The 24,123-nt window shown below is 35.3% G+C and overlaps 1 protein-coding gene across 1 annotated transcript in view; it reads right to left on the bottom strand.

The window, feature by feature from the left end:
- The window catches only part of SYT10 (synaptotagmin 10), a 65,177-nt gene that overhangs the window by 31,499 nt on the left and 9,555 nt on the right, over window positions 1-24,123 (bottom strand). The window contains exons 2-3 of the mRNA XM_005570542.5: window positions 20,196-20,553; window positions 2,954-3,521 (exon numbers count right to left, since the gene is read on the bottom strand). Of these exons, the coding sequence (XP_005570599.1) occupies window positions 2,954-3,521; window positions 20,196-20,553 (926 nt within the window). The remainder of the gene's footprint in view (window positions 1-2,953; window positions 3,522-20,195; window positions 20,554-24,123) is intronic.

Raw genomic sequence — 24,123 nt, forward strand, 5'->3', positions numbered from 1 at the left:
CAAAGGCTGAACAGAAATTTTAATTAAATACTACCCTAACCATAATATTTGGCCACATGGTCTAGAAATTCAGGTTTCATTACTATATTTCCAAGCAAAAATCCAGAAGCAATATTCCGAACAATGTGTGGTTCAATATTCTAGTTAAAGGAGAATGCTCTTTTATTAGAATAATCTAAAAATACGTTTTATTTTCTGCCAACTTCTTTTTATATTCAGAATTCTGAAATGAGAAAGTCTGCAGAGGTGGCAGGTGGAATAAAGGTAGCCCCAAAGATGGGCATACCCTAATTCCTGGAATCTGTGAGTAACGTTACTTAAATGGCAAAAGGGGCTTTGTGGATGTGATTAAGATTATGGACTTTGAGATGGGGAGATTTTCCTAGATTATCCACTGGGGCTCAATATAAGGCAATGAATGCCTGTGGCCTCTAGAATCAGGAAAAAGCAAGAAAATGGGTCTCCCCAAGAGCCTCCAGAAAAGAATGCAGCCCTGTCAACCACATTCATTTTAGTTAGTAAGATCCATGTCAGATTCTTATTTTTATTTTTTTTTTGAGACAGAGTCTTGCTCTGTCGCCCATGCTGGAGTGCAGTGGCCTCGATCTCTGCTCCCTGCAACCTCCGCCTCCCAGGTTCAAGCAATTCTCCTGCTTCAGTCTCCCGAGTAGCAGGGATTACAGGCATGTGACACCATGTCTGGCTAATTTTTTGTATTTTTAGTAGAAATGGAGTTTCACCATGCTGGCCAGGCTGGTCTTGAACTCTTGACCTTGTGATCCACCCACCTCAGCCTCTCAAGGTGTTGGGAATTACAGGCATGAGCCACTGCACCTGGCCCCATGTCAGGTTTCTAACTAAACTGTAAAATGTTTGTGTAAGACTAAATTTGTGGTAATTTCTAACCAAACTGTATTTCTAACCAAATTATAAAAGATTTCTAACCAAATTGTAAAATGTTTGTGTAAGATAAATTTGTGGTAATTTTTATAACAGAAGTAAAAACTAACATTCAAGCCATATGGGAAAGTTGAAAATAAATTTAAGTAATTTATTAATATTAACAAACAATGAATAAATATTATTGGCAATGAGAAACTAAAGTTTCCATAAGGAATCCTACTTTTTTCTAAGTAGAACCAGTTTGGAAAACGTATGAATGTTAAAAAAAAAAAAAAAATTCACTGTCAATCTCCTAGTCGATTGTACTAATTTTTAGATTTTATTGGCAGATTATATACCTCTGAGCCTGAATATATGTACAGAACATACTTCACTTTTTAATAAAAAAATGTGTTTGTTGCAACCCTAGTACTTAGAGCATACCAAACATAAATAGGTACTCAGTAAATATTTGTTGAATAAATAAAAAGTAATAATAAGACTGAGGAATCAAGAGAAATAATCTAACAATTAACTGCCATCTGCATTTCTAGAATTCTAGAAGGTGTTATTTTTAAAAACAATAAAAATCATGTTTTCCCTGTGGGAATATAGGTAATAAAATGAACACAAATGTGAAATCAAAAGAGCCCCACTGTGCATTTGAAATATGATCCACTTCCAAAATTCCTTCTTTGTTCCCTAATAGATATCACAATAGAGATTACAACAGAAAAATTCAACAACTAAAAATGTTATGATGCTGGAATACAATATTGAACTGGCAGCATAAATTTTCAAATTAATTTATCCACATAATTTACAATGACAGTATAATTATCCCACATACTGATTGTAATTAGTAAAACATTCATAACTGGAAAAACACAAAAGGACCTATTTTGAATACAAAAGTATCCTTATGTTTTAAATAATCCCTTGTCTCTGTTCAAAGCTTCAACGCTTTAAACTTATAAGATGTATTACAACTCAAACAAAAGATGGTAAATATGTAAAAACAACCTGATGATAAAAAATTAAATGTCCCCATTTAAAAGCTAATAAACTAAAGCAAGCAATCTAACTTAAGAGATCACTTCTCTAATTCCACTTCTATAATTCTATACCGGATGAATAATCTTGAAAAAACCAGATTTACAAAAAAAGAACACAATTTTTCATATAACAAAATTTATGCCTAACTTAAGTGTCTAACAGTAAGAAAATGGTTAAGTAAATGGATCATGTATTTCAACATCATGCGCTAAAACGAATATAGAATGAAAGAAAATTGGTGTGAAAAAAATTAAGCTTAGTATGGTCTTAATATTCTAAAGTACGCATAGCAAAAAGTTGGAAAGCAATATGCCAAAATATTATATATAATTGGTAGCACTGTAGATTAATTTAATTTTATGTTATGTGCTTTTACTCTGTTTTTAAAATTTTCAATACTGAAGTTGGTATTATTTTATAATCAGAAAAAGCATTTTGTAATGAAAAAGAAAAGTTTTAATGTAAACAATGATTATTTCTTGATCATTGATCATTTCATATATTGTAATTGTGTGTACTCTATGAAAGCCTGTGAAGTAATGGGTTGTTTCATATCAAACCAAGGACTTTTCAAATAGCATCAAAGTACATTTTCGGTTTGATTTGATGAATTATCTTAAATAATGAAGTCATTATTCTTAAAGAGTGAAATAATTTCTAAAATAATGAAATTAACAAAATTATCTTAAATAATGAAAACCAATACTAACTATGAGGAAACTGGGTGCTGTAGATAGGATATTTATATCACAGATAAATATTTTAAAGGAGAAATAGTCTACAAGTTCTGTTAATTTATAAGAGTTTTTTTTATTTACACAATCACTAGGGTTACCAATATATTCAGCATTAGGTGACTGAATTATTAGTAGTAGAAATGAAATCCTACCTTTGCAGGATCTTAGACATAAATTCCATAACTCTGTAAGACTTATCCCAATAATTTGGGTAATAATTAGTCATATATCATTGTAAGTCAAATAAAAAACAATATATTGGTGGAATTACTACTTACTGTGGTAGCACAATGAATATCTTTCCATACTGTGGCTTCCCTGGAGAGATCAGAGACTTCAAACAAATTATCAAGAATCACTTCCCCAATCATGTCATGTCTAGAAAATCTGTCAAAATCATATACACTGAAATGTAGTTTTCGGTTGCTTAGTTGATCGTATGCTACAGGAAATTGAAAAGTTTCATCAAATAGAGGATTTAAAGTCTTTCTGTGCACGCGGGTCTGAAATTTCTTTTTCCTGTCTGGAAGAAGATACATCTTCACATAAGGGTCAGAAGTTCCTGTGAAGTCTTTAGCAGGGAGATCTAAGGCTTTGATAATTTTAACAACTAGAAGTTCATTTTCATAATCATACTGGAGGGTAAAGTTAAGTTTCCCACAGGTTTTGACATCTTCTTTTTGGTTGCCCTCAGAGTCAACTGATCTCTGTTTGTAGAGTTCTGGCTTTATCCTCCCAATGCTGGTTGTTGTTTCTCCTCTTTGTAAAACAGGTTCCGTGCCCATGCTAAAATCAACACTGGAAACCTGCATTTGCCTCGGCAGATGTCTTCGGAAGGAATTGTGGCTGAACACACACACATATACACAAAATCATTGAGGGAGATCATTTCGATGAGAATGTTATACAGTGGCATATAAACTCTCCCCCACCCCCAGAACAGTGAAAAGATATCTATATCTACATAGATAGACACAAACATATACTCAAAGAGGTACTTTTGAAGAAAAATAAAGAAGTACAATATTCAAAGAGAGGTCTCCTAAAATTCCAGAACACCCAAAACACTTAAATGTTCTTTGTGTGTGTGTGAGTGTGTTTGTTTTTTTGAGACAGGTTCTGTCACCCCAGCTGGAGTACAGTAGTGCTATTATAGCTCACTGTAGCTTAAAACTCCTGAGCTCAGGCCATCCTATGGCCTCCACCTCCTGAGTAGCTGGGACTACAGGCATGCGCCACCTTACCTGCCCAGTTAACTTTTAAATTTTTTGCAGAGACAGAGTCTTGCTATGTTGTCCAGGCTGGTCTTGAACTTCTGGACTCACAGAATCCTCTCACCTCAGTTTCCTAAAGTGCTGGGATAACACATATGAGCCATAACATGTGGCTGGCAAATGTTAATTTTCATATGCTTTTGGAATTTTGTACTCTCAATCATAAGCATATAATTAAAATTAAGCACAAAATTAAAAACAGTTCTAAAAAAACCTGATTAGCAAAAAAATTCAATATTCCACAGAAAATTGTGAATGTTATCAATCATCTGGGTCTATCTAGATTGTAAGCATTATACAGACAAAATCATTCAGATGGCTGGTTTCTTTTCATCTGGATATTTGGGTCTCATGAATTTTCACGTTTTAGTGACTACAGTATTAAAACAAAAACATATTATAAGTCCACATTTTCTTATAATGAGTTGTTTCTAATTCTTAATCTTACTAAATTAATATTTACTTTTAAAAAGAATATATGGTTGTGACTGCCAAAAATGAGTACATTTTCTTTTTTTCAACATGCTGTGGTCTTCAGAAACTCTAAGGATAAAAACAAATGTAGAATTTTAGAATTTGAGCCCAACAAAACAAGTTTTTAAAAATTCAGACTGAATTTCCTACAGTCACTATTACTACTCATCTAGTCAACATTTCCAGAATATTAAATATATAAGCTTACTAATGCCTTCTACATGTGACTTGCATTAAAGATCTGCTTCTTTTATACTTCCTCCAAGCTTTCTGGCATGAACTGTGCCATATCTCCTCAAAGCTTAGTCCCAGGTCTTTTGTTACATTTCTCATCAGTCTGTCCATCAGACTAATCATCAGTTCTTGGACTATAATTATTGTCTTGAATCTGATGGTTTCTCAGATAAATCCCAGCTACATAAATCTCTAGTCCCATATGTCTAAATTTCTAAGGAAGATTTCTAAACAGATGTCTTCATTTTGCCCCAAATGCAAGAAAACTCATCATTTTCTCCCTTTTGCTTGCAAATTCGTTCTTTATCCCACAATCTCTGACAATAGTAGTAACATTTTTATCAGTCACTCATGCTTCCAAGCATGAAGTATGCTTTGAATCATTCTCCCTTTACACATAGCATTTACTCGGTTTTCTAAATCCTGTTGCTTTTCCTTTGAAACAACTTATATAATTATTCACTCCACTCCTTTTCCATTGCTATGGAGTCCGGATCCTTATCACTATATACTTTGCTTTCTCCTGTCACCTTCAGCTGGCTTTTTTTTTCCTTCCAGCTCTGTCTTACACTTAATATCCAGTCAGTACACCCTCAGAACACTGATTTCAAAATACTTTGTTCACTTCTGTTGTCTATTGCAGCAGGTCTACACCTGTTACAGCACTAAGTAATATGGATGACATTGCATGATTAATATTTGATTCACTGATGCACAAATGAAGCTCGATTTCTTTTTTTTTTTTTCGAGATGGGTTCTCACTCTGTCACCCAGGCTGGAGTGCAGTGACATGATCTTGGCCCACTGCAACCTCGATCTCCCAGGTTCAAGCGATTCTCCTGCCTCAGGCTCCCAGGTAGCTGAGATTAGAGGTTCCCACCACCACACCTGGCTCATTTTTGTATTTTTAGTAGAGATGGGGTTTCACCATGTTGGCCAGGCTGGTCTCGAACTCCTGATCTTAAGTGATCTGCCCACCTTGGCCTCCAAAGTGCTGGGATTACAGGCGTGAGAAGATTGATTTCTTTTTTTTGTTTTGTTTTTTTGGGACGGAGTCTCGCTCTGTCGCCCAGGCTGGAGTGCAGTGGCGCCATCTTGGCTCACTGCAAGCTCCGCCTCCCGGGTTCATGCCATTCTCCTGCCTCAGCCTCCCGAGTAGCTGGGATTACAGGCACCCGCCACCACACCCGGCTAATTTTTTTTTTTTGTATTTTTAGTAGAGACGGGGTTTTACCATGTTAGCCAGGATGGCCTTGATCTCCTGACCTCAAAGAAAAGTTTACAAATTAGTGACCATCCAGAAGTGAGATGCCTGGGCACAATACCATTTGAGAAGTAGTGACAGGAGCTGAGGATTTTGCACCTAGAAAGGAGAAGCAGTTGAAGAATAGGGTAAAGATGGATTAAGGCTAGCTGTCTTCTAATGCCCGAAGGACTGTCATGACAGCATTTAGGAATTTATGGAAGGGACAGAAGATAAACTTTAGCTTAATATAAAGGAACGTTTAAGATCTAGAGCTCTCCAACACAGTGAAGTAGTGAATTTCCTCAAGCTGGAAATGTAGAACAAAGGTTAGATGCTGTAGAAAAATATTCCTGCCTCAAGTAAGATTTGGCCTCAAGTCTAGCATCACACTTGAGGCAGGAAGCATTAAGTGTTTTCTAACCTTAAGTTTATTCTGTGATTCTCTGTCATTCTACAGTCCTTCAGTAATTTTACGGGCCTAAATGTTTACAACGCAGCATCAATATTATGTGCATAAATACAATGGAATTTGTTAAAATCAGAATTATAATCTAAGGTGTTGCCAAGTTCATTCTCTTACATTTAATTTACTTATTTACTTTAACTGTACTGAACTGTTGAGCAGTAATTCAAAAAACACCATAGAAAATGCTTAGGGCTGTATTGAAACTAATTCAACCTCTCTTTATGGTCCCCTTTCATACAGATAAGGAAGACAAACCAAAATGAGCCGTGAGAGTATCAGTAGCTCTGCTTGTTTCTACTGTACTATTCACAGACCTCTCAAACATGGACCTATGGTTCAGTACATACATTGCAAATTAAAGATTCATACAAGTAAAGTGGTGGAAGGGTGTCACAAGTGAAAGTAAACTGCAGTGTTTTTGAAAGATCTTGTCCTCCACATTCTGCTCTTCACCCCCAGAATGAGAAGCTTTTAGTGTGCTATCACAGAGAATTATATGGATAAAAGGAGAAAGCCTACGGAAAAATGATATTCCAATATCAGATTAGTGCTGAAGTATGCCAAGAATTAGAATATGAAAAAAATAATGTCTAATACAATTTGGAAGAAAATAAAAAGGAATAATAAAAGATGGGAAAAAAATAAAGAAATATACACTACAACATTTTCACGATAAAAAGTTAGGATGCCTTTGCTCTTCAGATTTTGCCAGTAAAAGCTAGTACTTATGATGTTGCAGGTACGGGTGTAAATTCTTTATCAATTCAACTGAGCCTCATGTAACCCAATCAGGCACTCACTATTATGTTCCCAAATGAGGACACTGAGGCACAGAGAAGTGAGTAATGTATTCAAAGTCTTGCTGGTAGGCAGGTGCTAACATTAAAATTTCACTGAGGCAGTCTGGGTCTAGTGGCCACACCCTTAGCCACCATGCTATATATACTGTTATATTAATGGTTATCCTATTTGAATAAATTACTTCAAAAATCAGTTATTCTACTAAATAACCATATAAAATATTAAAGTATCAATTTATATATATTTATATGTTTTCCACTTAAATATTATATATAACATAATTATGTAATCCACTAAGATCTGAAGTTTATTTGGTTAAAATAGCTTGAGATATCTTTTTAGAGGTTTTAACTTATTTGACTTGTTACCAAAAATTGGAACGGAGCACAAGTGTTTAATTTGTAAATGAAAATGATCAGACACTGTGTACAAATTTCTTATTGAGTCTATAGTTATGATACATTTTATTAGAAATGACATATTTTGGAAATAGCAACAAAGTAAAATTTGTAAGGCGATTTGTGGTATATCATATATTAAAAATGACTTTTAAAATTTGACTATAATTGAAAAACTGTTACTATATAGAGAAACATACTAGAATTACTTTATCTCAGGTGAGAAAATTAGCCCCTAATTTAAACTACACTGACTTTATGACTAAATATTTTAGTTTCTGTATCTAAATGAGTATACATGTAAAAAAGTCTTTGCTAAGTTAAATCTTGAAGTGATTTGTTTCTTCAGATATATGTCAGTCTATTGCATTAGGCATGACATGAAATGTATTTTGACCTTGAATCTACCCCAGATATTAAGGATCCGGAGCTTAAACTAGGGTTAGCAAAGGTCAGAGAGAATTTATGAAAATGAAAAGAATAGAAAAAGGAATATAAGTGGTATATATTACTGTGAAATATTAAAAGGGTCTAGTATAATCTAGTTTGCATATTCATTATTCTTAAAATATTTAGGATATTTTATTGAACAGAAAATCAAATATTCTTGCTAAAGTCACTTTTAGTTATGCAACAAGCTTTTGATTTTTGGGAGCAAAACCCCTAAGAAGTTAATTCTTTATTTTTTTTAATAGATTTATTCCATCATTTCACACTCCCTTGTGCTTTTCAATATTATAAAACTTCAATTTTCTATCCTCTGTGCCAAAATTAGTAATTTCTTCTTTATGACTCTGATTATATTTTTGCAGCTGTAAAGCCCCTTATGAGAATAAAAAACTAGTAACATTTTTGTTCTAGTAAGTCAGTGTCCTAATTATAGGGTAAATAGCACATATTCTAAGTCACAGTTTAGCTAGTCAGTTAAGACAAGCTTTAATGAGTACAATGTTAAACTATTGCCATGACAACACAGATCTTTTTCTTCTGGCTTTTTTTTTTTCTTTTATAATGACAGTGATTAGTGGCTATACAGTCTCACACAAATATCCAACCAATCACAGTGCAAGTCATTTGACTGTTACTAACCCCATTCTTATCCTTCAAACCTAGTATTAGGTTGGTGCAAAAGTAATTGCATTTTTTGCTGTTGAAAGTAATGGCAAAAACCGCAATTACTTTTGCACCAACCTAAATTCCATCTTATTCTTCAAACCTAGCACTGTCCAAGCATTCTCCCAGTGAAGGAAAAACTTTCCCCATCTAACCTGGAACTCTGAGGGTAGCTAGATATCGTCAATATTAGTTGATGGCACTGGAATATAATGTATTAATATGGTCACTTTCAAATATTTACTACCAATAGATCCTTTTCTTCCAATAAAATCTGAGGATAGAATTTGACTATGTAAAGACAGAGCTGCTTTGGTTGACATGTGGTTAGAGTCCTGGAAACTCACTGGAATATGAGCAAATTCTTCCCAACTATGAGAAGCAAGTGTTTAAAGATTTTTACAGAGAGATGAGGTGGAAAAAGTGCTGGACTAGAATCTGACTACAGTGTGGTTCCAGCTTCCCTATGTAGTGAAGGCAAATTTGGCACATCACTTAACTTGTTTGAGCTTTATTTTTCTCATTTATAAAATGGTTCTTTTACAGTTTTTGAGAAGATTAAATGATATACTGTATATGACTTTCCCAGCTATCATTTTTCATATTGATATTAGTTATTACTATTATAATTCAGGACACAAGGAGCTGAAGTGCAAATGCCATAATGAACTCTAGTTTTGACAAAGTCAAATCTAGGCTTCCTGGGGATGTACAAAGTCATTTCTATGTAAGCATGTCCTGGGCCACTACCCTGGGCTAAAGAGACCACCTGACTTCAAATCTCAGCATCTAATGGGAAACCTATATCCTCTTGCTCTAATTTGCAATGTCTCTACTATCTATTAAATCAACCTTAGATATTGCTTAAGAAATTACAGAAGAAAAGTAAAAATATCTTTAGCAGCTTTCTATTTATTTAATAATTAAATGTTTAAAAGAAATTTATCTCCATTTTAATATTAAAATCTGCATCAGAAATTCTCATTATATATTCAGTTAGATCCCGATTTCATAGTTAAAGAAGCTTGAGTAGCAAGAATAAATCAAGTTTCTGGTAAACAAAGTTTTTATTCTCAGTTTCCTATTTTCTTCCATTCAGCTTGAAACAAAGACAAGGTGATTCATTCATTACACAAATATCTGAGCATATACCATGCAAAAGACCATAAGGAGAGTAAACTGTATAAAATGCCACAGTGGATTTTTAAAAATAACCCATTGACCTCTATATTCTTAATCCCTTTTTGGAATGTTTTTTCACCTTATTTACCTGGTAGAAATTTGGCTCTTCCCCAAGGACATCATTTCCTATGCGTTCCTCTCACATGGTGGCTGTTATTTCCCATGGCCCTTATTCCACCAGCTTGCCAGTGAAGTAACTGTTTCTTCTTGACCCCCATTATCACTTCACACCATTCTCTTTTTTGTTGTTGTTGAGACAGAGCCTCACTCTGTCACCCGGGCTGGAGTGCAGTGGCATGATTTCAGTTCACAGCAATCTCCACTTCCCTGGTTCAAGCAATTCCCCTGACTCAGCCTCCCAAGTGGCTGAGATTAAAGCCACCACACCCGGCTAATTTTTTTGTAGTTTTAGTAGAGACGGGGTTTCACCATGTTGGCCAAACTGGCCTTGAACTCCTGACCTCACGCAATCCACCCGCTTCAGCCTCCCAAAGTACTGGGATTACAGCTGTGAGCCACCAAGCCTGGCTCACACCATTCTCTTTTAAGCTACCACTCCCATCTCTGAAGCTCAAGTCAAGAAATCACACTCCCATTACCATTTACTGTTAGTGATCTATTGATATCCAAAACCCTCTCTATAAAGTCTTCATTATCTTAGTCTTCTGGTTCATGAACATTCTCTTTTACAATGTTTCTGCTCTAATTCTGGCAATCAAAGTATTTCTTCCAACCCTTTGGCCTCAAGGTTCAATGAACTCCTCTTTTCCAATGATGTTCTCTACTTAACCTCAGTCACTATTATGTAAATAGCCAGATTTTGTCATCATCAACTGCAAGCTCTCCACAACCGCAATTTCAGGCATGCTTCCCTCTGATCAACACTTCCTACCTTTTCAGGTTCCTTTAAGATGGAAGAAATAATGGTATGCTCTTGTGCTGAGAGTACCAATAAAAGAGAGGGGGAGAATTAATAATGCAAACATCAGAGAGGAGGATTCTTAGAAGTGACAGGAGGCAAAATGGGATCTAACATGAAAGTGGAGGGATTAGTTATAGATAGGTGCATTGATAGTTAACATAGTATCAATCAGGAAGGCAAATATATGGGATAGATGCTGGTAAGAGGGTTGATGATGTGGTGGGAATCTGTGGAAGGTTTCTGCCCTTTGCTTCAATTTTCTTAGTAAAATGGGAAATAAGGTCATTAATTAAAACTGAAAACTGAGAATGAGGAAGAAGGTGATAGAAGTTTGAAAAAAGGTGAGAAGGTATAAAATGATGTGGTTTGAATGTTCCTTCCAAAACTCACATGGAAACTTAATCCCTGATGTGGCAGTATTGAGAGGCAGAGCCTGTATTGTAAGATGTGACTAGGGCATATGGGCTCTGCCCTCATGAATGGATTAAATCCATTCATGAATCAATGGATTAATGAGTTAATAGATTTGTGGATGATCACAGGAGTGCAGCTGCTGGCTTTATAAGAAGAGGAAGAGATTGCTGAGCTAGCATATTAGCATACTCTGCCCCTTTGCCTTGACATGTTCTGCACCACCTTGGGACTCTGCAGAGTCATCACCAGCAAGAAGACCTTTGACAGATGTGGCCCCTCAACCATAGACTAAAGCTTTTCTAACTATAAGAAATAAATTAGTTTTCTTTATAAATTATCCAGCTTCTGATATTCTGCTATGAGCAACAGAAAATGTATCAACACAATAGTCTTGTGACTCTCAAAGATTGAGAGGGAAAACAGATTTTTGTTTTAGCACTAGATAGCTAAATGAGGAATGTGGTCATGAATTTCAAGTGGATTCATGAGAGTTGTTTATATTTTTTTCCAGTCACATTGCACATGTGCAAGTGTACAGGTGACAGAGCAATGAATTCAGGTAGGGCTGTGGTTTTGCCCTACAAATACAAAAATAGAAAGCAACAAGATAATTGAGGATGTACACAAGAGTGACTCTGATTGACCATGGAATTGAAACTGAGTAAAGAAGAAAAAATAATAATATCAAGGCTATAGGAATTATGACATAGTGACAGAATCAATGGATTGGAGGTTTTGGTGAGTTGGAAGGGTTGTCTGAATTGGGATGTAAAGTTAAAAGAACTTTCTATTCACCCCACTTTCTCTGTGCTGCTCTGTTTCTCTAATATATTTGCAGCAAAACTTTTTGAAAGAGTTAATTACAGTATATTCACTGTCCAGATTCTATTTAAACTTACTCTAATCAGCTTTTCATATACTGTACCACAATTGCTCTTGAAAATGTGAACAATGTTGCCCCCACATTGCTAAATTCAAACGGGTCCATTCACAATCATTCTACCCAGCCTTAGCACACTCCCCTGACAGCTACTCCCTCCTGGGAGCTTACTTACTCTCCTCATTTGGCTTCCGGGTTCCACCCTCCCGGCTTCCCTCCTACTTTACTAGCCTCTACTTCTCAGTCCACCTGGCTGTTCCCAATCTCTCAACACTCAGAAATTTATCCTTTTTCTTCTTTTTCCCATCTACTCTCAACTATTTGATGATATCATCTCCTGGCTGAGGACATAATCTACATGCTCAGGATCCCAAATTTATATATATATTATAGATTCACTTCAGAGTTCCAGAGTCATTACCTAGTTGCCCACTGAACTTGTCCACTTAGATTTCTAATAGAATCCTTAAATGCCACAGGTCCAGACCTCCTCTTCTTGCCTCTCAAACTCACTCCATTCACAGTCTCATCTGTCTCAACTTGATTTTCTCAGATGCTTAGTCCAAAATCTTCAAGTCATTTTTGCTCTTCTTATTTCACTCACATGCCCCAGCTCATCTATCAGGATAGTCTGTTTCTTACACCCTCAAAATATATCCAGTCAGTTCTCACGAACATTATTAACTACCACTTCCCTGGTCTGAAACATCATCACCTCTGACCTGGATTAGAGCCTCCTTAGCGGACTTTCTGCTTCTATCCTTGTGCCTTCCTCAATGTCTCTTTTCAATACAGCAGGCAGAATCATATTTTAAAAACAGGTCATGCCACTCCTTTGACTTCCTCTAGTGGCTTCCCATATTACTCAGAGTAAAAGCCACAAATAATGTAGCCCCCTCTACCTCTGCTTTGTCTCCTAGATTTCTCTTGGTGGGAACATGTAGCACAGGTTCTAGCTTCAGGGCCTTTGCAGCACCTGCCTCCTCTATATGAAAAGCCCTCCCAGACTCCTCAAGGCCTACCTCTCTACCACTTTGAGTCTTCGCTCAATTTACCTTCTCAGGAAGATCTATCCTGACTACAATGTTTAAAATTGCAACACTGCCTCCCACTCAGACTTTGCAACCCCTTTGTTTTGTGCTATAATTTTCTATAGGACTTATTACCTATTATAACCTCATATAATTTATAAGAAGGTGTGTGTGGGGGGGAGACTTTTGACAGTTTTGTGCCAAATGTGTATCAAATTTCAAGAAAAATGTCTATGACATAATAAGTGTTCAATAAATATTGTTGAAGAAAGAAAATATTTTCTCTGAAAAATTTAGCCGTGTGACTAAATAGCAATTGAATAATAATAATAAAAGCTAGAGAAACAACTAGTTTTCTTCTCAATTATTTAAAGAGATGGCTAAAATCCATTCAGTAATTTACCTTTATTCTATTCAAGAATTTACAGGCAATTGGTTCTTTAATAAATTTAATGAAATAAATGTTCACTTATTCTGAACTTAAAACCTTCAGATTATGAGAATAACATACTGCCTATCGTGCTAAGGAGGCAATTCAGTTATTCTCAAAATACTTACTTTGACTTCTCTCCATGTTTAAAAAAGATACAAGATATAAACATCATAAAACAATGATAAGCAATTGCTTTTGATGTAGCATATGTTTAAATAAATGTGTATGAAGTAATTAGCTTGGAAAATACTTCTTCATAGCTTTTGATCTACAGATAATGTTCTGAGAACATAACATATATATTACAAGAAAAGAAGTAAATATAGACTGAAGCCTTAAACCTTAAAAAATTCTCAATAACAACTGGTCAAAACAATAAATCCAAGAACTTATATTTTAGCATTACTTGATTCCTAGAAGGTCATTTGACCATAATTCTAGCTCTGGATTTCTATGCTCAGTGTGCAATTTTATGCCTTCTTTTACTTTGTAATATGTTTCTGACTCTCATGAGCTTACCTCCTGGTGAGCTCAGCTAGGTTTTGGAGAAAAATAGTCATAGCTCTATAACCGGGTTCATGTACCAGTCTTGATGACCCTTCGTCTGTGCCTCCACATCTCCTTGACCTTACTGCACATAGTGTATTGAAATTACCTGTTTTCAGATTTGTCTTCCACTCTCCAAGACTTTCTTCTAAATTGTGGTCTTTATCATAGCAGAGACTAAGTATTATTCATCTTTTAATGTATTTCATCATAAACATTTGCTAGGAACTAAGAAAATGTACGTTGGAGTTTGTATGAAAATAATTCACCATACGATTCCTGTGACTAATAAAACCAAACTTCCCAAGCATTATTCATATTATATAGAAGAGACTAAGAAGCTGAGGTGGGAGGATTACTTGAGGCCAGGAATTCAAGACCAGCCTAGGTAACATTTTGAGACCTCATCTCTACAAAAAAATTTTTAAAAATTAGCCAGACCTGGTGGTGCGTGCCTGTAGTCCTGGCAACTTGGGAGGCTGAGGCAGGAGGATCACTTGAACTAGCAGCTCAAGGCTGCAGAGAGCTATGATCATGCCACTGCACTCCTAGGCAACAAAGTGAGACCCTGTATCAAAACAACAACAACAACAACAACAGCAAAAAAGAACCGAATCAGTGTTTGTGTATAAGACAATATTTATAAGTGCCAGAAAACAAACTTCAAATTTCAATCATTTTGTTAAGGTTGTGACTCTGGCTTTAGTTCAAAGAGTCATCTCTTTTCAGAAAAGAAACAAGGGTGTACACCTAATACATTTCTTTCATGAAGGGGATTATTTAACCACCTCAAGTTCCTGCAAAGCATGTTTTATGAACTTCTATTTCGGGGAGACAGATCTCAAGTCTTTCCTTTGTTCTAGGGAAGTGTTGCTACTTGATACCCTAGCTAGCCATACATCTTTTAAACTCCTCCTTTTTGTAATATCTCATTTTTCATTCCTTACAGTGTTTTAGCATAGATAATTTCAATTTTAGCTATCTTTTAAGAGAAATTCAATTTTTAAAAAACATTCTTACAGTAAAGTTAACTATGGAATCTCATTTTATGTATTTTTAAATAATTTTTCATTTTTCTTATAATAATGTACATTAAGCATTCTTTTGGATACTATGCATGATGATTTTAAGCATTACTCTTCTAATCAACCATAGCTAATTGTAAATATTGTAAATTCATCAGCACATATAAGTCAGTGATTTCTTCCCATGTACATTTTCCTGCTTTTGTTTCATGCTCAATTGTTTCTGCTATTACAGTTCCTAATTATCTTCAATAAGTACTTAGAGTCCTAAAGGTCATAAATCTACATAATTCCTCATCCTCAATACATTATTTTGCCAGTTACTATTCACCTTGTCTTTACACCATTAATAAATGCACATAAAATTGATTCTCATACTCATCCCTGTGAGAATACTATCATTAACCTCTTTCTAATATGAACACAGTGTATCTCACCACTCATCAGCTGGTGTGGCTTTTAAAGACGATGTATTTAAAAAGGCAAAATAAGTGGAAGATGATCAATCAATCAAAAGCATTCAATTGACATTATATACCTACACATTGGTGGAAATTAGGAGGGCATAAAAGTAGGTTATACACCCTTGTTCTCTGAAAATTTAGCATCTCGTTTGGAAACAGCTGGAGCTCAATATTAAGATACAAAATAATTGCTAGGTTGTAATTAGCAATTACAGTTTTAACAGCATTGCTGTTTTAATATAGCAATTTGTTATTTAATATAGCAATAACAGCTTTAAATAATAAAGGATAATAGTTAATAATTGGGCAGATAAAGTTGGACTCTCAGATGCATTTTCCTTAAAGATCTTATAGTACATAAAAACGAGGTTGTTACTCCACACAAGGAAAGCAGCATGAACAAAAGCACACAGGCAAAGAGAGTCAGGTCTTTAGGAGGATGGTAAAAAGACCAAGCACCCTTCTAGTGAGCAACCATGGAAGATCAATGGGATAAACAAGATGAGGTCATTGAATTCATTTATTGATTCTTTTAATTCAGTAAGTTCACTTTGAGCTCCTACAGTGTTTTGTTAAGGCATCAAAAAGCAATATAGAAGTGAATACGGCAGATTTTCTGCCTAAGAAAGCAGCATACAACTCTATATGTGGGGGTATATAGAACCAAAATGCTAATGGTAGCTTGGTATAATCATAGTATAACAGCCTTGAATGACTTTTAAAAGATTTGGACGAGACATGGAATTACTGAATTGCCACTTAATGTTTTTTTTACAAGGGATCTTAGATTTTCCTTTACAAATTTTCTTAACGTTTCTTTTTTGTTGTTGTTGTTTTCTATTTCCTGATTTTTATTACGCTTGAACATAATAAAAAGTAATTACAAAATAGATATCTTCTCCTATAGTCTGTGTTATAAAATGTTGCCAGGTGAATTATCCTAAAACATAACACTTATCCATAGAACTCCTCTGCTACAAATACTTTTTGACAAGAGAGACTCTGAACATGTTGGCCATGATTTCAAGGTTTCACTATATTTCAATTTCAGCTGATTTTATCGTTCATTATTCCTTCACTTTACTCTATTTTTTGATCAGAGTACCTTACCTGCTGTTTTCTTAGCAAAACTTCCTACTCTATGATTTTTCACATAATATGTTTCTATCTAGGATGCACATCCTTTCCCAATTGCCACTTACATGAATTTCCAGTTTCCTTCCACTCAGCTTAATGGCTCTTCTCCATGCCTTAGCTGGAAATAATGTTTCAATGTCCTGAATTCCACATTCTCCATCACATAGCTGGCATTTGTAATTCCTTATATTGGTATTGCATGTATTGTCTCCACATTATATTATAAATTTACAGAAGTGGTCACAGATCCTTAGAGTTTTCAGAGTGGAAGGAGTAGGATACATTGACTATACCCAGGATTAAATATATGTTGAATAAGGTTATTGGATGCATAAACGATCAATCAAGATGATGCTTAAAGAATATTAGTAACGAAGAAATACATAAATGCCAGCTGGGTTGTTTGGTTGCCTGGCAGGCTGATAGGGCAAAATGTCCAGGTATTTGAAAAGGGAGACGAGAATTTGAGAAATGTGTGTTTCTAGCGATGCTGCTAACTTCTAGGCCCATCAGGATGCTATTTAAATATAGAGACAAGTAAAACTTGAAAGACTATGATGTCTAAGCCAAATTAAAAGGAGTCCCACAGACTGGAGCTGTGACATACTAATAAGGTGAGGAAACCAATTATTAAAGTTAAATTCAGTGTGTGTGTGTGCGCACATCTGTGTGTGTCTGTGTGTGTGTGTGTGTGTGTGTGGTGTGTGTGTGTGTGTGTGCCTGTGCATGTAGGTTTGATTTTGCTACATCTCAGTGAAAAGTTGGCATATGAGCAGAATAATTTGACTCATAATGTACCCTCGATCTCCGTGTTCATGTGGACTACATAATGAACTCAGCAATTTCCTCTTCCTCTCTCTATAAAGGTAATTTCTAGTATGATTAAGTAATTAATGTAGATGAGGGTTTTGAGAACTAGAAATAATCATGTTTTCTGCAAGGAATTCATCCCAAGGCTAAACAGATTCAAATCATGACTCTAGTCATTCATGATAATCACATAAAATTCCAGATTTTTAATTGAGTAGGATAAACAGGAAGATGCTTTTCTCCAACCTCCCAACTACCTGTCCTAAGCATACTTTGTAACCAACATATTTAATTGCAGGAAAACTACATCCCTGTGGCATTTATGCTTAATTTGTGTTCTTCCATCTGGATAAATTTGAATTTTTACTCTTCCCAGCTTCATGACTTCAGGCAACTTTTTAAATCTCTCTGGGTTTCATTTAACTCACATGTAATGGGGATAATTAATAATACTTTCTTCATGCAGGTTGGGGAAGGATTATCAGGAAGGGTGCCTTGGCATAGTGACAAAATTTCAAGGGCTCAAAATTCTTTTCTTCTTCTTCTTTCCCCAATTACCCATATGAACAATGAAAGTCAGAGGCAGGTGAAATGATGTCAAATTTCTAGCAAAACTCTGAATGCGTGTTGCAGTTTTTCCTCTTAGAAAATATCAGATATATACAATCTAATTTTTATGATTTTAAGGTTGAAATTTTTATGTTTTTCTGAGTTGTTCAATTTCACATAATTACTGAGAAATCCATAGCTAGCAAAATGAAGCCTTCACTCACGTGTTTTCATTCTCCTCTAGCTAGGGATAATCAGACAAGTGGTCTCTTTATACTCAACAGAAAATATTTTGGAGACAGTATTTTGTTTTTCTGAGGTTCCAAAGAAACACTGATTACCTGAATTTGTCTTCATTGAGTATCTTTATATAATCTGTACATATCAGCTAAAGAGTTGAATAATTCTGAATGCTAAGCTAATATATATTCACAGGGGTTGGTATTTTTAAAATGTTTTGCAGATTAATTGAAGATTTTTACCCTGAAATTTCTGAGTGTCTTAAGTCTTCGTGGCTATAAAATATCATATTTGGCCAAAGTTTTCAGGGACGGTAGTGATAATCAAGTAAATACATCAGGTAATTTTACAGAGGTTTTCCCCTATAAGTATAGTGAGATCAATGTCTTGGAAAAAAGGAAGTTCCTCCCAAAGACATTTTTCCCCTATTTGTAAAACATGTAAAAAAAAGTGGTTTATTGGACAATTATTTTATAGTTCAATAAATATATATATAATTCAATAAATATGTATATAGTTCAATAAATATATAATAAAAGTTAACATGGATATTTATTGGGTTACATTACACAAAAATTATAAATAAGAAAATTTAAAATGAGCCTAAATATCATTGCTCAGGAAAACTTGTCAAAATAAAAACAAAATATGAGGCATTCCTTAGTTATAAAATTTAAGTAGCACAGAAAAGTGTAACATGAAAAGGACACCTCCATCCATCCTCCTTATCCCAAAGTTCCTTATCTCAAAGGGAACAATTATTCTTATCCCTCTAGAATACATTTGAGTAAGAAGTGGATTTATTTGTAGATACAATTCTCTTATTTACACATAATACATATTGAACAGCCTTTCAATTCTAGTAGCCAATATGTCCCAGTTTTTCAATTTGATAGATTTCGAAGCCCACAAAGTATTACTATGTTGGAAAACATGGATGCACCTTCACTTTAGAGAGATAAAAAGGTAAGGTTAGGAAGTCAATCAGTTTGCAGGAAATAGCAGTTTCCTGTCAATAAGAGATCATTGATTTTACCCTACCCTGGAATAAAACTAGTTGCTAGTTTTGGCAACCCGAGAAAAACTGCTCTCATGCAATTTGTTTTAAGAATTGATGCCTATACTTAGCAGAAAAAAATGCCTCTTTACAAGAATCATTTTTTCCTGTACAGTTAATACAGTTAGAATATACTGTGGTGAATTAATTCCAACAAAGTTTTGTTGATTTTCTCAGGCTGAGTTAAAATGTATTTCCTTAAGGAAGTCCTCTTCTTCCTCCCTTTTATGTACATTCCTCCATATGCCCATGATATTTGGCTTCTTGTGGAACTTATACTTTGCCCAGTTAAGAATCTGGTCTACATGAGCTCCAACACACAATGAAGTTTCATGTTTTTGGTATATGTGTTAAATAGCTGCAGACTAAATATGAATCTGTTAGTTGTGATTGTGAAATTCTAGATGATTCCTGATTGTATAGAGCCTCCATGATATGCATTTCAAATGGCTTTCTTAATATTTATTGGTTGAATTAAATTAAGTTGAAAGACCACAAGTAGCAGCTATCAACTGATGATATTTCAAAGGAGAAAGTTTAACAATAATCTGTAGTTACACGATTTTACTGAAACCTCACAGTCTGCTAAGCCCCTCTCATAGTCCTGCTCCCTATTTGGCTTCTTTGTCCTTAGTTTCTCTCTCTCTGCCCGTATGTACTCTGTCCTACCCTTTCTCTCTTTATTTATCTATTTCCTATGTCTTTCCCATTTCTCCTGTTTCTCTTTTCTTCCAACTAAAGTTTTTCTCTCTTATGAAATTTCATACACACACACACCCCCCCCCCCCACACACACCAGTTTTATATATTTAATCTTTCCTTACCGAGATGATGACGTAGGCTCAGTAATTTGTCTTTGCACACGTGCATGTTTAATTAAATGTTCTTTTAAAGCAGTTTGGACTTCTGCTGGGATGTCAGGGGAAGTGTGGCTGATTTTTATTGCAGGCTCAATAGCTTTTACAGCTGGCTTTTCATTTTCCTTAATTTCTTCTTTCTCTTCAGTCTCAAAAACTTCAGTAGGAGCACTTGAAATGCTCTGTGGAAGGGTAGTGACGTTGGAAGTCACAGGTTTGCTTTTCCAGCATGGCCAACACAGCTTCCAGAAGACAAAAAGTGAGACAACCAACAAGGCCAGTCCACAAAAGCTGACAACGACTGCTAACAGGCTGACTGAAATATCTGGAAAAATTATAATGTAAAAATGATTAATTAATATTGTACATTAAAAAGCAGAAATGAAAAGAAAATTTTACATCATAATTGTTATTATTTCCTGAGTTAGAGTTTCAAAAACTCAATTTTAATTTATCTTTGTAGGAAGAAAAAGTTAATAATCATTCCTGGAAATTCTCAAAGGAGATAATCGAAAAGTTCCACCCAAGTAAAAATTCTAATTATATACAGGAAAATTATGATGTATGCGTATCCAAGATTTTGCAAACTCCATTGATTCTTTCTGATAATTTTGTATTATTTTTGTTCCTAATTTCTCTTAATTTCTTGAGTCCTAAATTAATCAATGAATTGTGCTCTGGTCTGAATTTTTGTATCATCCCCAAAATTCATATGCTGACATCCTAATCCCCAAGGCCATAGTATTAGGAGGTGGGACCTCTAGGGAGGACATTAGGTAGCAGGGGAAGTCTTCATGAGTAGGATTAGTGTCCTTATAAAGTAGGCTAAGGGAGCTCTTTTGCCCTTCCACCATGTGAGGACATAGCAAGAAGGTGTCATCTATGAACCAGGAAATGGGCCCACAGGACTAGTGCAGGCATTCTCCATGGGGACTTGACCCTGTACATTTTGCAATATAGAGAAGCAGAAAATTTTCATTTCTTGAAGATGTCAAGCTTTTTCCTCAAAGAAGGGGAAATTGATATATCATTTCTTAAGGATGGGGGTTGGTCAAAATTCCATCATAATTACAATCTTGTAGCTTCTTGCATCCAGAGACATAAGGCATGGGGGAAAGGGAATTCCGCTTAATAGAAAACAGTGCAAGAAGTTAGATTAAGTAGAATTTTATCCTGAAAAATAAAACTAAAATTATGTAAGCAAGCTTATTGTCTTTTATTTATGTTTTGCATTGCTTGCCATAGCAATTATGACTAATCATTAATAGTATTAAAAATGAAATCAAGTGCATAAGGCATTCTTTGTGACATATTTTTTCCCCCAATAACAAGCCTTGTTTAACAAAATAAAACGAACCTATCAAAAGATTGAGTGAGGATCTAGGAAAATTTATAAAGTCAACAAAAATTTTTAAAGACATTTTCATATTTGTGATTCATTTAACTATGACATGGAATACACATTTAATTCAAAGAAAAATGAGGGGTCCCAGAAACATTTTAAATCGAGGTGTTGAAATGAAAATTTGCATTTCAGAACTAACATTTTGGCTAAGAAGAAGACAGAAGTGAAGGCAAGACTGGAAGAGGAAATACTAGTTAATAGATTACAACAGCTATCCTTGTGAGAGACTGTAGTGGTTCTGAACCAGGGTTGCTGAAATGGGAAAGAAAAGATTCCAGAGAAAATCAAAGCCCTAGTGAAGGAGTGTGAAGATTAAAAAGGACAAGAATGTGACTCACTGGGATGATGAAGTAAGGAACACAATGACTTCAATTTTGGTTGTATTGAGTTTGAAGTACTTACAGTCATGCAAGTAGAAATTTTGAGTAGGCTATTGGTCATGCATAAATGCAAGTTAAATAAATTGCAACTAATTTAACTTCCTTAAGTAGTGGGATCTGAATCCGTAGAAGATAAATGCTCTTTAACAGAATTCTGAGTACACCAATATTTAAAGAAAGAGAGTTTTAAGGAATAAGAAACCTGTACAGAAGAATGGGGGAAAGGAGAAAGAAAGATATGGAAAAAAATCAGGTCAGTCGGTTTTCACAGAAGCTAGGAGAATATTTTAAGAAATGATAGTGTAGATCATTAAAATAAGTTCAATTAAAACAAGAGTTGAGAAGTGACCATTAACTTTAACAAGTATATCTTTAGTGAATTCTATGAGACCAGTGAAGCAGACGTTGTGTTAATCAGATTACTGTGGATTAAGAAATGACTGGCGGCCGGGCGTGGTGGCTCCCGCCTGTAATCCCAGCACTTTGGGAGGCCGAGACGGGCGGATCACGAGGTCAGGGGATCGAGACCATCCTGGTTACCGCGCTGAAATCCCGATTCTACCAAAAACACAAAAAATTAGCCGGGCATGGTGGCAGGTGCCTGTAGTCCCACCTATTCGGGAGGCTGAGGCTACTCGGGAGGCTGAGGCAGGAGAACCCAGAGGGCGGAGCTTGCAGTGAGCCGAGATTGCGCCGCTGCTCTCCAGCCTGGGCCACAGAGCAAACTCCGTCTCAAAAAAAAAAAAAAAAAAAAAAAAAAGGAAGTGACTGGCAGTGTGGAAGTGGACTCTGTGAGAGTAGATAATTCCTTCAAGAAATTATACCTAGGAAAGGAGGAGAGAGAGGGAGCAATAACTACAGCAGCACAGTTGATGAAGGTGTTTTTATTCCAATGTGCAATACCTCACCATGCTTCAGAATAATGAGAAGGAATCAGTGGACAAGAAAGGATAGGCAATTAAGCAGAATAATTAAGAGTTAAGTCCCATAAAAGGTGACAATGGATGAGATCTGAAGCAAAGATCAAAGAATTGGATTGCTTCTTTCTTTGTAAGAAAGAGAATTGTTCTGGATGCCAGTAAGGTTATAGGTCTGGAGGCAGGAAGTCAAGTGAATTCTTGTTTATAACTAGTATTTTTCTCTCCAAAGGAGGAGTTAGGGTTAACTGCCAATTATGTTGGAATATTTGGGAATAGTTTGGGATATCTGAAGAGCATGACAACAATTTGAAATAGGAACTCTAGAGAATAGGAGAAAATTGACTAGGAAAACATCAGATGCCTGGTCAGAATATACATTTCTTTCGAAATTAGAGACTAATAAAGTGATGCTAGTCTGCCTGGTTTTAAAATCTTCTAAACATTCAGCAGCTTTGGTGTAGGGGCAGAGAGACAAATAAATTCATCCATTGATGAGGTTTTTGGTTTGTTTGTTTTTCCAGAAGAGTGTGATAGACCACAAAGGAGAGAGTGTATTGGACAGATAAAATGATGCATCATGAGTAGGATGCCATATTTATTGAAAGAAAATTCAGAGATAAATAGGAAAGTTAATAGACTGGAGTTTCTAAATGAGAAAGATGAACTCATAGGAGATTTTGGTTGGGGATTGAAATATTTGGATTTACAATGCTATGGTAGTATCGTTCACCATAATGACAAGGGTTTGAGTATGATCATAAAATAAAAGAGGTAAGGTAGACTAGAGAAGTCACTGGAGGAAGGTGGCCAATCACCAGGAGGCCAGGGAGATGAATATGAATGTCCTGGCTTTTCTACATGGACTTTCAAGTTACCCATTCCAATGGGCAAACTTGGTGACTAGGCTCTCTAGCTCTAATTTTCATGTCTCCAGATAATTCAAAAGAATCCATTACATAACATTCATCCTATTATATCTGGAAAGATTAAGAGTTAATGAAATATACAGAAATTAGATTAGGCTCTGAGATAATTAGGTTTAAAATTGCTCAGACTCTGGTTTGATTACATACATATGCATAAACATTATTCTGCCACTGTCTGTCCATATGTCTGTCGGTCTGTCTGACTATATATCTCTAACTAATTTTAGTTAGAAACATTTTACTCTTTTATCATGTCTTAATATC

The sequence above is a fragment of the Macaca fascicularis genome, chromosome 11 (assembly GCF_037993035.2).
Source record: "Macaca fascicularis isolate 582-1 chromosome 11, T2T-MFA8v1.1".
Taxonomy (NCBI): domain Eukaryota; kingdom Metazoa; phylum Chordata; class Mammalia; order Primates; family Cercopithecidae; genus Macaca; species Macaca fascicularis.